Source organism: Cydia pomonella, chromosome 4, assembly GCF_033807575.1.
Source record: "Cydia pomonella isolate Wapato2018A chromosome 4, ilCydPomo1, whole genome shotgun sequence".
Lineage (NCBI taxonomy): Eukaryota > Metazoa > Arthropoda > Insecta > Lepidoptera > Tortricidae > Cydia > Cydia pomonella.
The window spans coordinates 8,778,137-8,794,968 of record NC_084706.1 but is presented as its reverse complement, the minus strand read 5'-3'; the positions used below and the strand labels follow the sequence as shown (position 1 = coordinate 8,794,968).

The following is a 16,832-nucleotide window of genomic DNA, read 5'->3' as shown; positions in this document are numbered from 1 at the left end:
CGTCGGTCGGACCACGCCTATTTAAATTAACAAAGACTAATTAGAATAAGTTCACTTATCATTATATTATAGAAAACTAGACGAACGTGATCCGAAATTATGATGTTGTAAGTTACGGCGCGGCCGAAAGATCTTAACCGAAACCGAAACTTCGGTCGGACACTACTTATATTTCTGGTTTTTTGATTAATTTTTTATTTACAGAACGTCGAATCAGCAGTCCCCTATGTCACATCTCATCATGCAGCAGAATCAGATGATGAACGTGCAAGGACAGGCAAGTTTCAATTTCGACCAAGTTAAAAACTCTCCTACTTATTTATGATACATATGAATAAAACTTAATGCTATTAAAGCAAACGCACGTCGATTAGAGCGACGTCATCACGAAGTCATATCTTAGACAATGCGAACTAAAGTTTTACGTTAATTTCAGATGTCGAATATTCACATGAACCAGAGTCAGAGTATGTCGATGCAGAGCGGCGGCATGGCCGGCATGGGCGCGCACGGCGGGCACGGCGCGCACGGCGGGCACGGCGGGCACGGCGTGCTGCAGCAGTTCCCCGCGCTGCACGGCGCCGGCTCGTTCGCGGGCGCCGCGGCCGACTTCAGCCTGGACTTCCTCGACAACCTGCCCGCCGGCGACGCCGGCTCCCTCACCGCGCAGGAGCTGCTCAACTCGCTCGACAACTCCCTCTTCAACGACATCCTCTAGGCTCGTCGGCGGGCGGGTCGGTCACGTCACGTTCGATGAAATACTGTGTTGTGCCAAGGAATTCAATGAAGAAGTCGAACGCGGAGGAAAGAGTGCTATAATGGAATTTGGAGCGTAGCGAAAAATTCTAAAGGCGTGGAGTAGGAAGATGACGTAGAGACATTTTGTTGTATCGTAACCCCGCCGGTGGTGCGGAGCGATGATGACCAAAGTTTTAAACAGGAATTTTAAAACAATTTCCAGCGGCTAAAGTGATATTTAGAATGTTCTTTGTCGCGAATAACGGTGTGTTCGAAGATTCTCCCGTACTTTTATATGAACTTTCAGCGTTGTTTTAGACTATTTATATTCAAAGATATCGATTTCATAGTATTTTATAGTGTTTACGGTTGTTAATACTTCTTTTGTAAATATTTTATGAAACTTCCAGGATGCGTAGTAAATATTCCGATCCGCGTCAGACGGCACCATGACGTTACCGCCGATGGCGTGGTGTTCCAGTTCTCTTGTAAAATAGCAGGTTCCCTCCTACACTTAGAGTAGGTAAATTAAACTTTATAGATGTTATATTTATTTGCAATGTGTTGTAGATATGAAAAGAAGCACAAAAGACATTATATCCGTAATAGAATGAGTTTACCTTCCGTAGTGATTGTGTAGTCCCGAACCCGCAGTCCGCCTGGGGGAAAGCAACCCCACCTACTTTATATCATAGTGCAAATGTAAATGTATGTAATTACGGCTAAAGTAAGATCATTCCTGTACCTAAGATAATTATTTAGTAGATTATACTGTGATGACGGTCTCAATGGTCAATAGGTAAACATTATAGTATCAATTATTATAGATAGATAGATACTGTTGACTTAAGTATTGTCAGGTCTAGAATCGTTATTGTTAAGGATCTCATGTATTATTTAGGATGGTTTTGTGGAAATCTGGAATTTACAAAATGTTGGTTTTTATAATAATTTAATGACCTCATGACATTCTTATTATTCCATATATTTTTATTTATACGATTTTGACACTCGTGAAACTATCATAACATGTTAATATCATGAGACACCAAGTATCAGTATAAGTTAAATAATAGTTAAATAACAATTCCACTTTCATAGGGAGTGGGACGTCTGCTCTCTGCAACTCGACAAATGAAATACAGCTATAGAACCATTGATATAAGTAAAAGGGGTAGATATGTGACGTTAATAGTTGACAAAACTAAAATCTGGTCCAGCACCCATACATTTGCAAATACTACACACCATTATAATGTACATGTGCACAACGAGCAACAAGGATAACCAAATATAGTTAACAGTGCTGCGCAAGCGAGACCCCTATATTTTGCGTATTCCTCGAGGTGCAACAGAGAAAAACTAATAACATTATACAAATGTGTAGGCGAGACGTACATACTTCTTACATTGTCGTCTTAAAGTGATATTAAGTCATTTCGATTTTTAAAAAATATCAATGATTTGATATTACCTAATCTTAGACCGTCTCTCTCAAGCAAATATCTGAGCGAGCGAGTTACACTGAGATTAATATCAAATTATTGACTATCATATTTTTAAAGCATGAAATTGACCCTCGTTTTTTACTTCTGAAACCCTGGTCGACTATTCACTATGTTCAACTAACGTGTCGCCTCGAGAAAACCAGTATAACGATATGATCTCAGTTGATAGGGATCTCGAGGTTTCAGGGTTTCACTTCTGATGGTTTTTCGGAAAAGACAGGTACGCTTGACAAGAGCCAATATTGTAATCACTGGTAATTCGTAGTTACTCCTGGTATTTATATATTCCAATCGTTCACCGAGCGCACGACTCAAGAGAACCAATATAAAAGTGTGAACCTTGTTTATTCATAGCTACGATACGTATACGGATTCACTTATATTGGACAAGTTGTAAGTCATGGGAATAAGCGCCTTCAACGTCGGTCTTTATTAGGTAGCGTCAGGAAACAAATATTTATAGAATATATACGAAATTAAAATAAATAGGCACTTTATTTATTTTATGGAAAACAATTATTTTTTCGCTAACACACTAAATAAAATATGTAAAATCGTATGTATTTTATATGTAAAACCGATAGTTTATCTATACAATTAAAAAAAATATGCGTAGAGGGCGGTATAAAAAGGAAAATTATAATGTATGGAGAGAAAAAAATTGTATCAAAAACGAAACCGAACATCATTTTTAATTTTCACAATTCAACGCTAGGCATTTCCACTGCTGCAGCTCGTTTTAAAATAGAAACAAGTTAAAGTTTTTTCTCTAAACATAATAGTTTTAATTTTTTTAACGTTCATACTCATTTTTAGTTAAAAAAATTGCAAAAAGTTATATTTTTTTAAATCATTCCCTATCGAAGGCGAAATTAGCAAAGTCCCACTTTTCTCGATTTGAGACGGCAGCGTGCCCTTACATTAGAATGTTCAATTTAAAGTATTCGTTCTGATTTTCATCATTTTCATTTTCATCACCTTAGTTGCTCTACAAAGAGGACAAATTAAAACAAATAGTCAAACGGTAAATACGTAGTTAGGGAGTTTCGTTCTGTTCATCATCAGCAGTTCCACTACACTAATTGCCAGTTTTTGGATGAAAATGCTTAATTTGTAAACAAAAACCACAAAAATCACTATATGTGTACCTATAAGACTTTAAGTGTTCCCTCAATTCTTCATGGATTCCATCATTAGAACTTTGAACCCGGGACGGGACCATCGGCTTTATAGGCAGGGTCACTGCCCACTAGGCCAGACCAGTCATCATACATTTTACTTGACAAATAGAGATGATTATTATTTATTTCTTTTGTTTATGATAAAAGGTTAAATTTGATTGATCTAATATCTGTTCTAAATATTTTTACACAGTTTTCAACATACATAAATACATCTTAAAACTACACTATAACTCGCATATTAAAATTGTAAATCGAGCTCTCGTTAAAAATGTTGTCCATAGTTTTCCTATTGTTGTACAAGTACTATTTAGTAATTTTTGATGGACTATTCCCGATATTTGGATTTCAAGTTAATGCCAGATATTGTTTTAACAATACTCTCAGAAAAACTGAATTTTTGGTTAACAACCGGTTATTCGTATATTAAAATAAAAACCGGTTACATTCTATAGTTTCAAGGAATAGGAGCACATGATTTAAAAAGTTGCATTATTTATAAAAAAAATTGCTGACTCTACAATGCATGAAGTGGGCAGGCCTACTTGACACTCGGATAAACGTGTTACTCACATGGGTAATGCATTATTTAGCTGTCGCGCTCACTCAATAACAAGGAAATTTTTAATTTTATTTAGAAAAAATTATGTTTTCAAATGTTATAACAGTACTTACGAATGAAAAGTGATACCGTGAGCTTTGTTTTTGTGCTTGGAGCTATTGAAGCACTGGAAAAAGGCGCAACACGGCATTCTTTGGCAATATTTTATCGAATTTGATGACAATGTTGACACTTCAGCGTCACCCGTACGACTAATTCAATATAGGTCCCGGAACCTATATTTTGTGGCTCACGATCGAGCGCCTGGTACCTCATCTACCCCTATTACGTACATCAATGTATAGAACCAATTGTGAATGACAACATTCCAGAGCCAATGTTAACAATGTTTTAACTTTAGGACCAATTTTTGAATGTTCTTTTGAAATAATATTGCATATTGATACAAGACTTTTATTTCTCTCCAAGAACAAATGAACCCACTTACTTAAACGTCTAAATCTCTCATAAAAAGTAAAACTCTTAAATTAACAATAATTATGAGCACGGAGAAAATGCTTTAAGAAGGGAGACAATACCAATACAGTTTATGGCACATTGTGTTTGTCGGTATCCATATAAATACAAAATGGCTTACAACTAAATCAAAATTACGAGGAAAAAAAAACAGTCTTCATTAATATAAAAATTAGTTTACAAATCCTATTGGTGATGTGGCTGTTGACCGAGATAGCGTATTAGTGAGGCGTGAGACACAGGTTTTAAGATTTATCGACAAAATTCGAAGCCTTTCTTGTACAAAAAAATACTACTAAAATAGTACTTGAAGGGCAGGCCCCAAGTCACCACATAATTGAATCGGCTTCGTGCTTGTACAAGTAGTCCGAGAACTTCTCCAGTTTCCTCTCTAAAGCATTTATCTCCGCGGCTAATTCTCATACCATCTCGTTGGGCTTGCTGTGGAAAATCCTCGGGTTTCGCACGCGGGGGCTGTAGAAGTTATTGGGTTGGATGTACTTCGCCATTATTGGTTCGTCGCGCATCGAGCCCATCTTCGTGTCGTAAATGTTCTCATTAGTCTTGTTGTCGATGGGCTTCATTATAAACGAGTGCATCTCCTGCCTGTGCTTGCGGAGCCGGATGCAGGAGAATATGGTGATGAGCAGGATAGCGAGCTTGAGGAGAGCGACGACGAACAGACTCAGCATAAATATGATGAACTGCTGCTGATACCAGTCTTCTATTTTTCCCAAGCATCCCTGTAATTAAAAGTGTTACCATGTAAAGTCAATAGCGGCGAGGTATTTCGCCTGATTTCGTATGACTGCATAGGGTTGTATTAGGTTGAGTGATCCCATCCTGGCGTTATCGTCCTATCGCATTACATTTTTTTCATCACACTTAGTCGTAAACGGTGTTATTGTATGCCAGCAATCAGCATATTGAGATTGAATGAGCTATATTATGCCCACGGGCGTAATCGATTTTATTTTTCGTTTTATTACGTCCACGGGCTTATTAGGCATAATGTCTTTTTCAAGTATAGTCTGTATCTTTAGGTATTTGAAAAAAGGTAAACAAAATCTACCCTCAAATGGCTCCTTAAGGCAGCTGAGGGTAGATGAAAACATTACATGATCAAATAATCTAGGTTTAAAGTCAGGTCGTTCAGTGACAGATCCAGGCGGTTATGTATTTGGTTGGTTAACCAATAAATATTAAAACTACCCGAAAATTTACAAATTGTTTGTTTACCTTTTTTTAAATACCTAAAGATACAGACTATAGGTATAACTGATTTTTACTTTTAAAATACTGACGGTTTACAATTTTTTTTGGGTATGTTTATAAAAAATATATATTTATATATTTTAATGTTATAGTATAGTCAGCAAACGAGCAGACGTGCCGCCTGATGGGAAGCGGTCCTCGTCGCCCATGGACATAAGCAACATCATAGGAGCCACTTAAACGTTGCCGACCCTTGAGAACCCTAAATACCCGTTTCTTGAAGAATCCCATGTCGTAACGCAAAGGAAATGCCTTAGGAGGCAACTCATTCCACATTCTGCTCGTTCTAGGAAGAAACGAGCGAGATGCCCGCTTAACTTAGCCGTAAGTCATTACTAACATAATATGGATGTTTTTGTCCGAAATAAATGCTTTCATTTCATTATTCTTGGTGTGCCATGTATCTAAGAAGTGAGGATGAACTTTACTCCTTTGGCGGGAGGTGCGGTGGTAAAAACGTGACGATGGCACCAATTCAAAAAGTTCAAAGAGAGCCAACGTCTCTCCGAAGGCTAAGAGGTTCTAAGTCGTCAGTAAGTTCGGGATCGCCGACAATACGAACTGCCCGCCGTTGGATTGGAGTCTAGAGGAAGGAGCTGGTATTGTGGAGCGCCAGACCAGAGGTGAGAGCAGTACTCCATATGAGGTCGAACCTGCGTTTTATATAACAAAAGACGGTGACCGGTGTGAAGTACTGTTTGGCTCTGTTAAGCACCCCAAGCTTCTTGGAGGCCAGTTTGGCCTTATTTTCCAGATGACTTCGACTGATTAATTTAATAGCCGAAATTTTTTTAATTTTAAAATATTTTACCCAATTTTCAATCGTGGCTATATGGAATAGGTCTGTGCCTTCAATGTCTAACCTGTCAAACATGACAATATGGCGGACGAATGTGAAAAATGATTTTACTTATTTACTTTTTTCTTCACAAGTGTAATGAAAAACATTGTGTGTGCCACGGGCGGTACAATAATTACGAACTCGTGTTAATAAGCCTTCAGCTTCGGGCTTAAAATTAACACTTGTTTACCGCCTTTAATACAAAATGTACTATTAAATGTCTAATGACATAATGAGATACATTAGTTACGGGACGAGAACCTAGTAACCTAGTAACGTAACACCCAGGGCCGTATAAAATAGCAAATGTGAAAAAAAAACTAGAAAAAAATAGTTCGAAGTGGCGCGGGCGCCTAAAAACGCCCGAAATGGCGGGGCGGGAGTAATTTCAGCTAACGAAAATCCATATAGACCACGGTACAATCCCAACAGACTTGCAGGAGATAAGAATTCGGTCAATTACTATAATAGGCGGGTCCACACAGAGCGAGCACACGCGCGAGGCAATTTCCTCGCGCACAAACCGGCCAGTGTAGACGTGCCTCGGCCGAGGCGGTGTGTTCAGGCGAAGAAAACGTGCACGCCGCGTCAGCCGAGATATGTCTACATTGGCCGTTTTGTGCGCTAGGAAATTGCCTCGCGCGTGTGCACGCTCTGTGTGGACCCGCCTAATGGTTAGTTATGTCAAAGATGAACTGGAAAGTTGCACCACAACGCCACCGTGTACAATTGACAAACCAAATTGTCCTCGTCCACGCCGCAAAGGGTGTCTATCCGACGCCGCAAAGACTTGAAGGCATTTTTTAGGCTCCGCAAAAAATAAAAGGCGAGTTCCTCATAAAGCCGAAGGCGCAGAGCGTCTCGGCGAGGCGCGATTTTGTATGAGCCAAAGGAGCGCAAGCGTGATGAGGAGCGAGCTTTGAAGCCCTAGGAAATCAAAGGGCGCGTTCCACGCACTGCTAAAATACTGAAATTCGCATCCCGAGCTTGAAGGCTAAAGTTACTGCAGAGCCGTCTAATTCTTAGCGTTATAAACATAAATTGATGGCAAAATACCCTCTTTTATTTCGTTCTGCGGGGCGGTCATATATATCAGTCATCATTTTTGGGACGAAGTGCTGGTGTCCTGTTGTCTGCCAGTTTTTCGTTACCGGCCGTTATCCAACCCCTTGACCCCTAGCGAGGTGATACCGTTTGAGCGGGGCCGCAGTGAAGCGCATCAACCAACAGTCACAGCCACAGTACAGGATACAGTACCACCACGTGTCTGAACTCGGCGCTGGGCGTGACCTCCTGGCAGCGCGAGGCGTCGCGCGGCGCGGGGTTGAGGTGGGACGCGGGCGGCGCCTGCACGCAGCAGCTCGGCGGCACGGCCATGCCGCGCGGGCCCAGTGCAGCGCTCGCACTACAGTCACAGTACAGGATACAGTACCACCACGTGTCTGAACTCGGCGCTGGGCGTGACCTCCTGGCAGCGCGAGGCGTCGCGCGGCGCGGGGTTGAGGTGGGACGCGGGCGGCGCCTGCACGCAGCAGCTCGGCGGCACGGCCATGCCGCGCGGGCCCAGTGCAGCGCTCGCACTACAGTCACAGTACAGGATACAGTACCACCACGTGTCTGAACTCGGCGCTGGGCGTGACCTCCTGGCAGCGCGAGGCGTCGCGCGGCGCGGGGTTGAGGTGGGACGCGGGCGGCGCCTGCACGCAGCAGCTCGGCGGCACGGCCATGCCGCGCGGGCCCAGTGCAGCGCTCGCACTACAGTCACAGTACAGGATACAGTACCACCACGTGTCTGAACTCGGCGCTGGGCGTGACCTCCTGGCAGCGCGAGGCGTCGCGCGGCGCGGGGTTGAGGTGGGACGCGGGCGGCGCCTGCACGCAGCAGCTCGGCGGCACGGCCATGCCGCGCGGGCCCAGTGCAGCGCTCGCACTACAGTCACAGTACAGGATACAGTACCACCACGTGTCTGAACTCGGCGCTGGGCGTGACCTCCTGGCAGCGCGAGGCGTCGCGCGGCGCGGGGTTGAGGTGGGACGCGGGCGGCGCCTGCACGCAGCAGCTCGGCGGCACGGCCATGCCGCGCGGGCCCAGTGCAGCGCTCGCACTACAGTCACAGTACAGGATACAGTACCACCACGTGTCTGAACTCGGCGCTGGGCGTGACCTCCTGGCAGCGCGAGGCGTCGCGCGGCGCGGGGTTGAGGTGGGACGCGGGCGGCGCCTGCACGCAGCAGCTCGGCGGCACGGCCATGCCGCGCGGGCCCAGTGCAGCGCTCGCACTACAGTCACAGTACAGGATACAGTACCACCACGTGTCTGAACTCGGCGCTGGGCGTGACCTCCTGGCAGCGCGAGGCGTCGCGCGGCGCGGGGTTGAGGTGGGACGCGGGCGGCGCCTGCACGCAGCAGCTCGGCGGCACGGCCATGCCGCGCGGGCCCAGTGCAGCGCTCGCACTACAGTCACAGTACAGGATACAGTACCACCACGTGTCTGAACTCGGCGCTGGGCGTGACCTCCTGGCAGCGCGAGGCGTCGCGCGGCGCGGGGTTGAGGTGGGACGCGGGCGGCGCCTGCACGCAGCAGCTCGGCGGCACGGCCATGCCGCGCGGGCCCAGTGCAGCGCTCGCACTACAGTCACAGTACAGGATACAGTACCACCACGTGTCTGAACTCGGCGCTGGGCGTGACCTCCTGGCAGCGCGAGGCGTCGCGCGGCGCGGGGTTGAGGTGGGACGCGGGCGGCGCCTGCACGCAGCAGCTCGGCGGCACGGCCATGCCGCGCGGGCCCAGCCGCCGCAGCTGCCACGCCGACAGGTCGTAGTTCCGCGCATCCGTCATGCCGCAACACTGCAGCTGGAGACACAAACTTGCCTGTAATACCAATATGTAGGTATGTCCATACTAAACATGCACTTACTCGATATACTGTCACATTGGTATAACGACCGGTCTGGCCTTGTGGGTCATCGATGATCCCGGGTTCGAATCCCGATAAGAGCATTTATCTGTGTGAAACACAGATATTTGTTCCTTAGTCATGGGCGTTTTCTATGTATATAAGTATGTATTTATCTATATACGCGATGTTTATCTTCGTCTAGTACCCATAGTAAGGGAGGATGGGCGAATTGCGGACGCTGAAAGAAACGTTTAACTTTTATACTATTAGCAATAATCAATATGACTTTATTAACTATTAAACTTCGGCTCAACAAAATCAACATTAATTACTATACGAGATCAACAATTATAAGTATTAAGTCATAAATAAAATCTTGTCTGTCCGTAATTACTCATAGTAGCTCTTGGGTTACTTAAACACGGACAGAAGCTGGGTTACTTACGGACAGCGTGGGGTATTTATTTATTTCTTGCACGGCTTTTTGTAAGATGTCTATGGTGTACACTTGCTCTTTTTTAGGGTTCCGTAGTCAACTAGGAACCCTTATAGTTTCGCCATGTCCGTCTGTCTGTCTGTCTGTCTGTCTGTCTGTCTGTCTGTCCGAGGCTTTGCTCCGTGGTCGTTAGTGCTAGAAAGCTGAAATTTGACATGGATATATAAATCAATAAAGCCGACAAAGTCGTACAATAAAATCTAAAAATTTAATTTTTTTTAGGGAACCTCCCCTACACGTAAATTGGGGGTGAATTTTTTTGCTTCAACCCTACAGTGTGGGGTATCTTTGGAAAGGTCTCTCAAAACGAGGTCTTCAACAAACATTTTTTGATAAAGTGAATATATTCAGAGATAATCGCTCCGAAAGAAAAAAAAAATGTGTCCCCCCCCCCTCTAACTTTTTAACCATAGGTCCAAAAAATATGAAAAAATCGTGGAAGTAGAGCTTAAGAAATACATTAAATGAAAACTATAGCGGACATGATTAGTTTAGCTGTTTTTGAGTTATAGCAAAAAGTTTCCCCTTCATAGTAAAAAGACTTACTTACTTCAATTAGGTACTGATTATGCAAATTTGCCTATTTGTTTAACTTGGGTGAAAGGTACCGTTTCATCCCTTGGTTAACAATTTACTATACTTTAAGCTCCAGTTTAGCTTATTGTGACGGAAGAGTAACTACGGAACCCTACACTGAGCGTGGCCCGACATGCTCTTGGTCGGTTTTTTCTTATATAATCGCTTACTATATAGACATGTCACTCAAATTAGTAAACACCCGAAAATAGATGAAAATTCATGAAATAAATTGTTTTTTTTTTTTTTTGCAATGAAAACCGTGCGCAGCCGTCCGTCGTGCTCGTGAATGTTTGCTCGGTACTAAGTATGGCGGATAGTAACACGTGGGAGCGCGCAGGATGAAAGGATTTAGTAAATATTCGCTTGTCCGGTTTTACCCTGCGTCCGCATTTCTCCCATCTTCTCTTACAAGCTTTGGTCAGTTTGACTAGGTTGATTTGTGTAACATTGTCCTCCAATATTTATTTATTAGGAATGGAAGAAACGAAGGTCAATGATAGTGTACCATAAGAGCTATCGATTTGATCCCCATGTACATTAAGCGAAAATTAATGGTTTACATTATGCTACATGATTGATCGACCCCCTAGCAAGTTTTAAACGCCTTTTAGAGCAGGTACCTATACATACCTACACTATTTCTCATACATAATATATATCATATCATAATATAAGGGCTCCTCTACACGTTGGCCCAGCGTAGGCCAGTCTAAGGGACGCAGCTATGCGGTGGAATGAGATAGCAATATAACTTACTCCCTCTAACGCAAAAATGCGTCCCTTGGACTGGCCTGCGCTGAGCCATCGTGTAGAGGAGCCATAACATAACGTGCTCGTACTCTATAAGTATTACGTACTCTAGCTCTTATTACATCACCCTATCCGAGAAATAGGGCCCGGAAAATATAGTGAGATACAAATGTTTACAACTTGTTTGGTTGTCATACTCACCTAGTCACCACCTTTCTAAACAATATGATAAGAAAGACTACCTCTGTTTGAGCGAGGTCAAGCGCCGCAGTGAAGTCCTCGTAGTCGGGCACGGCGTAGTACGTCTGCAGCGCGCCGACGGCGCCGCCGCGCGCGTTCTGCAGCCCGGCGCAGCGCGGCCACGCCGCCGCCGTCACACCGCCCAGACACGAGCACACCAGCAGTGCTAGCACCACCAGGAAATACTGTAATAGGATCAAAAACTTCACGTCCACAGGAAAGTCGCCAGTTTCCCTTAAATATTTTCATTTTTTCGTATGAAAAGGTAGATGTTTTGTCCCAGACATGAATTCCCCGTCCTCGAATTATACGAAAACGACACCAAGCTTGCCTTTGTAGCTACAATATAAATTACCGGTTTAGTTGTGTACTACATGCAAGTAAAGTAACAAAAACATACAAAACTATGAAAAATATGACTGGAACCAAATTGATCAATTTCTAGAAAACAAAATTTGCCGAACTTTGTTCTTGAACACGGACAAACTTTGAACAAAAATATCTATATCGTTAAGATACTTATTCATTATGGGCCACATTACATGTGGGCCGAAATTAAGCATTGAAGACAAAACGGCACCTGTAACATTCCCCTCCCTCCCCTGCCCACCAGTGGGGGGATTCCGCGTCGCAACCGGACTAAATCGGCTAAGATTGACCCATACAACAATCGTGGCAAGTGGCGTCTTCTAAAAATGGTAAGGTTGACAGCAATACACTCCCAACTATTACGCGAAAATTGATCATTTATGTAACCTTCACATCTCCTTAAATATTGATTCCAGCGAAAAAGTGTAAGTATAGAACCTTTTTTGTAGAGAATATTATGTAGATTACTCGACTACAAGGAACTTTTTTGCTAGGAGTCACCGTTTACGAGTTGTTTAAAAAAACCTAAGAAGGGACCTTCCATGTCCCCTAATTTTGCTTCTTTTCTTGGGCTATCATAAAATAGGTACTTATTGAAGTAGAACTGTGTCACTTTGTAATATGGAAAAATAAAATGAAATTATTTTCTGTCTTTTTTGGGGTTAGATAGGTATGAGGATATCTCGTATCATTTGTGGTATATTGTACAAAAAAAATTACCATGTCGTATCTGGAGGGAGCCCAAACTTCGTATATTTTGAAAATTATTTCTGTTTAATTAAAAAAAAATGGCTGAAATGTAATGGTATATTTTAAGAATTTCCTCAAAAAGCCCTTTCATATGATACCACACACGATAGGTTTCTTAAAAAAACAACCATCCAAAAAAAAATATGATTCTACATTCCCCTCCTAAGGGATTTTTTTTTAGGAACTGCGGGTCAAAATTTTTGTTTTGACATCTAGCTCTAAATGGCTAAACTGTACATCGATTTGCGGTTTTTCTTTGAAATTGTGCTCGTCTACTGAGCTTAAAATTAATTAATATTTAGGCTTCCACTATATACGCTTAAGAGCTTTTCTAATGATGTATGTTTAAGGAGAATAAATAAATAAATATTATGTGACATTATTGCACAAATTGATTAAGTCCCACAGTAACCTCAATAAGGCTTATGTTGTGGGTAGGTACTTAGCCAACGATACATATAATACTCAGGAACAAATATCAGTGCTCATCACACGAATAAATGCCCTTACCAGGATTTGAACCCGGGACCATCGGCTTCATAGGCAGGGTCACTACCCACTAGGCTAGACCGGTCGTCAAGAGAAGATGGTATAATTGATAACTTATCAACGATAAGTAGGTAGTTAGATACCAATGTACAGTCCTAATACATACAGCAATAAAGTCACTTACAAATGTGAGTATGACATATGACGGCATGTAGGTGGCCCAGCAGCCAAGCGCGGCGGCGGCGCACACGGCCAGCCCGGCGGCGAGCAGCGCCAGCGCGGCGTAGTGCAGCGGCGCCTCCGCCAGCGGCCCGTCCGGTGCCGCCAGCAGCCGCGACAGCAGCACGCGCCGCGAGTCCGCTAGCAGCAGGAACCCGCATACTACTTCCACGAATCCGCACGCCTGAACATTTTGTTATACTATAACTCAAACATTTTATCCCGCGTACCCCTAATTAATTTCCCGGAAGACTGCGAAACTCGTGACAAAAAAAAAACACTCTGTAATCTGTATCCCACCAAAAACATTCTGTAAAAAACTAGCCAAGTCTCGATGGAGCTGCTTGTTTATCTTTAAAAAGTAATGAAATCTAGACAAAGTCGTGCCAAGTCTAAGGTTCCTTTCTTTATTATTATAGTTAATGTTGTGTGACTTGGCCGTTGAAGGGAGACAAGGGTACAAAACCAGGTGCTCCATGACACCATTGCATCAATCTGTCGCCAGAACCGCTTCCAGTACAGTACAGATACAGTACAGTACTTCTATTAATGATTAGAAGTCCGTCTGTACTGGAAATAATTTTTTATACTATTTGTTTCAGGTTCGACTATACATAAGTATTATTGAAATACGCAGCTTTATCAAGCCTATAATTGACTGGTTATTGAATCAACGTTTACCAAGTGGCAATTTTCCATCGTCAATGGGCAGCGGTTCTGGCGACAGATTGGTGCAATGGTGTCATGGAGCACCTGGTCTTGTACCCTTGTGTACCCTTCAACGGCCAAGTCACACAACATTAACTATAATAATAAAGAAATCGCAGTAAGGAACCTTAGAGTTGGCACGACTTTGTACAGATTTAATTACTTTTTAGAGATAAACAAGCAGCTCCATCGAGACTTGGCTAGTTTGGTGGGATTTCACTTCTTTTTGTAGAAACGTGGGCTTATTGATTTATTTTACTAGATTTTTCTTATTTAGTTTTTCTTTCTTTTTAGGAGTAGTTTTTTTTTATTATTACAAACCTTTCTTTTATTTTTTTCCGGTTCTGATTCTTGTACAGTAGCAACAGTTTTTCGTATTGCCCATTCACGATCATTATTTATTCTTTTAGACGGTTTAATTTCTGAAAGATCGGCGCGGTATTTACGCCTAAGCCGGTTGTATTCGGTGATCGCTGAAGCTTGAGCTTTTATACTCTTGAAGTCAACATTTATGAGGTGCACCCCATGAAGAACGAGTGCGGGTATCACCGCCACTCTTAGTCCTATGCATTATATTTTGAACAAATTTTGTTTTCTAATCAGGGTCACCAGGTATTCCAGATCTTCGATTATCCTAGTTTTTATAGTTTTCCCTTTATGTGGCCATTAAACCCTAACTCTGTACCCAATTTCAGTTCTCTGAGTTTATGGGAAGTAGATACTAGTTATATTTTGATGATCATGAGTGAGCGAGTGTCATAAATGCGAAACTTTGCTTTCTCTTAACTTCGGAACTAAATGACCTACAGACTTAAAATTTTGGATTTTAAGTATGTGATTATAGCTTATTGGATGACGAAAATTTCTGCGTTCTGGTCTTATCCAGAGGTTCTCAAATAGGGGCCTGAAAATGAGGCGAAATGGTTCCAGTAAAGGATAGTATTACGGCAGTGTTTGCTTCGCGCTCGACTTGGCGGGGGCACTGCCGTGCCCCCAGATTTAAGATTCTGGTACCAGATTATAAGTACTTGTCGCATTTGGTGAAACCCTTAACGACCGCTAACGAATCCCTGGGTATTCGCGTACCTACCACACTTTGAGAACCCCCTAGTTATAGAAAAGGGCGTAGGTAACTAGATATAGGCATTTTAGTACATATATATAGACTGGTTTAGAACAACCTGCAATTTCATGAATGAGTTTTCCAATGCAAACCCATTGGAAAACTAACGGAATTTAGGTCGGACTGAGTAAGACTACCTAAAACCTATCTTAAAAATTGTTGTTTGACCATACCTACGGATTGCTGACTCGATAAAATATTTTTTAAAGCAATTAGGCAACGAATACAAAAATTTGTGCGGGTGTGAAATATGGTTTAGAATAAATAGCTCATATATAAAACCCTTAATTCTTCCCTTGTAAATTATAAGATAGGTGTATCGTGTTTGCTAACTATTGATTTAAATAAATAAATATTATAGGACATTATTACACAAATTGACTAAGTCCCACAGTAAGCTCAATAAGGCTTGTGTTGAGGGTACTTAGACAATGATGTATATAATATATAAATATTTATAAATACTTAAATACATAGAAAACACCCATGACTCAGGAACAAATATCCATGCTCATCACACAAATAAATGCCCTTACCAGGATTTGAACCCGGGACCATCAGCTTCGTAGGCAGGGTCACTACGCACTAGGCCAAACCGGTCGTCAAAACATAATTTAGAATTTCTTCAGTTGCGTAGATACTCTAGGTATCTATGTAAAACTTAATCGTTTGATCATGTTTTGGTGTAATAGGAAGGATAGAAGATGATTATCTGATACTGATGGGCGCTATCACCAGCCGCCCACCAGGTAAACAATGAGTGTCGTAATAATAGCCAAACAATCACTGCATTCCAACAGTAAATAGATACAATTGTTTATTCGCTCGCACATGGACCAAGTGAGCGTCATTGTATATATATCTACATCATCTGCATGACTCTGATTACCTATCTCGGTTATAGGAATGCAAACATTTTGTTCAATAACTTTTTTCTCGCAATATTTGATTAATATCATGAGAACGGCTTACTAAGGGTCATATTTTAGAATCCCCGCAAAAATAAAACTTGGCATAGCTTCTTAATTGTTGATGTAATGATGTAACGCTACGCTTAATTAATTAAATACTTGTTTTAGTCACGTCACGTGACGTAATTTGGAAATCATACTTACGAAGAATATGGTGTTGAAGCACCCGAAGAGAACTTTAGCACTCGCCACTTTTTTGCACTTCATTTTCGTTTTGATATGTAAAATTTATAATCCATGCAAAAGACAACGTTAGTAACGACGAGGAAAAAGCGTATAGGCCGGCGAACATGCGAGCAAACAATAATACAGTGAATAGATTCGTCGGTTTTAGGGAGATACGCTCTGCTGGGCAGGTGGGGTGACTAATAATTAAGGCAGTTTTGTTTAAAGTTAATGCATGAGTTCCTCTCCAATGTGTGAATGTGGCGGCTCCATTTCTATTCCATTTCGTATTACAATGGCAACGCGTAGGTATTGCAATTACTTGTAGCAGTTGTAGCTATTTAGTTAACACTTAAAAACTTAAATCGCAATGTGAACTTTATAGCACATTTTTAGGGTTCATTATTTCATTAAACTATATACTGTCTAATTAAGTTTTACATGATCCCTT

At 42.3% G+C, this 16,832-nt stretch overlaps 2 protein-coding genes across 4 annotated transcripts in view; one reads left to right on the top strand and one right to left on the bottom strand.

Moving 5' to 3' along the window:
• Positions 1 to 4,437, top strand: part of LOC133517020 (neurogenic protein mastermind-like) — an 84,250-nt gene extending 79,813 nt beyond the window's left edge. For 2 of the 3 annotated variants that reach the window (XM_061850126.1, XM_061850124.1), the window contains 2 exons: positions 205 to 277; positions 437 to 567. In XM_061850126.1, coding sequence (XP_061706110.1) covers positions 205 to 260 — 56 coding nt within the window. In that variant the 3' untranslated portion in view covers positions 261 to 277; positions 437 to 567. Of the gene's footprint in view, positions 1 to 204; positions 278 to 436 lie in introns of all 3 variants that reach the window. The other variant, XM_061850127.1, reaches the window with a different exon arrangement.
• Positions 4,429 to 16,825, bottom strand: LOC133517024 (tetraspanin-1). Its single transcript, XM_061850131.1, has 5 exons — positions 16,361 to 16,825; positions 13,380 to 13,598; positions 11,590 to 11,772; positions 9,279 to 9,476; positions 4,429 to 5,248 (listed from the first exon to the last, which is right to left on the bottom strand). Exons 1-5 carry the CDS (start codon positions 16,421 to 16,423, stop codon positions 4,925 to 4,927), a joined length of 987 nt encoding a protein of 328 aa, XP_061706115.1. The 5' UTR covers positions 16,424 to 16,825; the 3' UTR covers positions 4,429 to 4,924.
• Between the last annotated feature and the right edge of the window lie 7 nt (positions 16,826 to 16,832).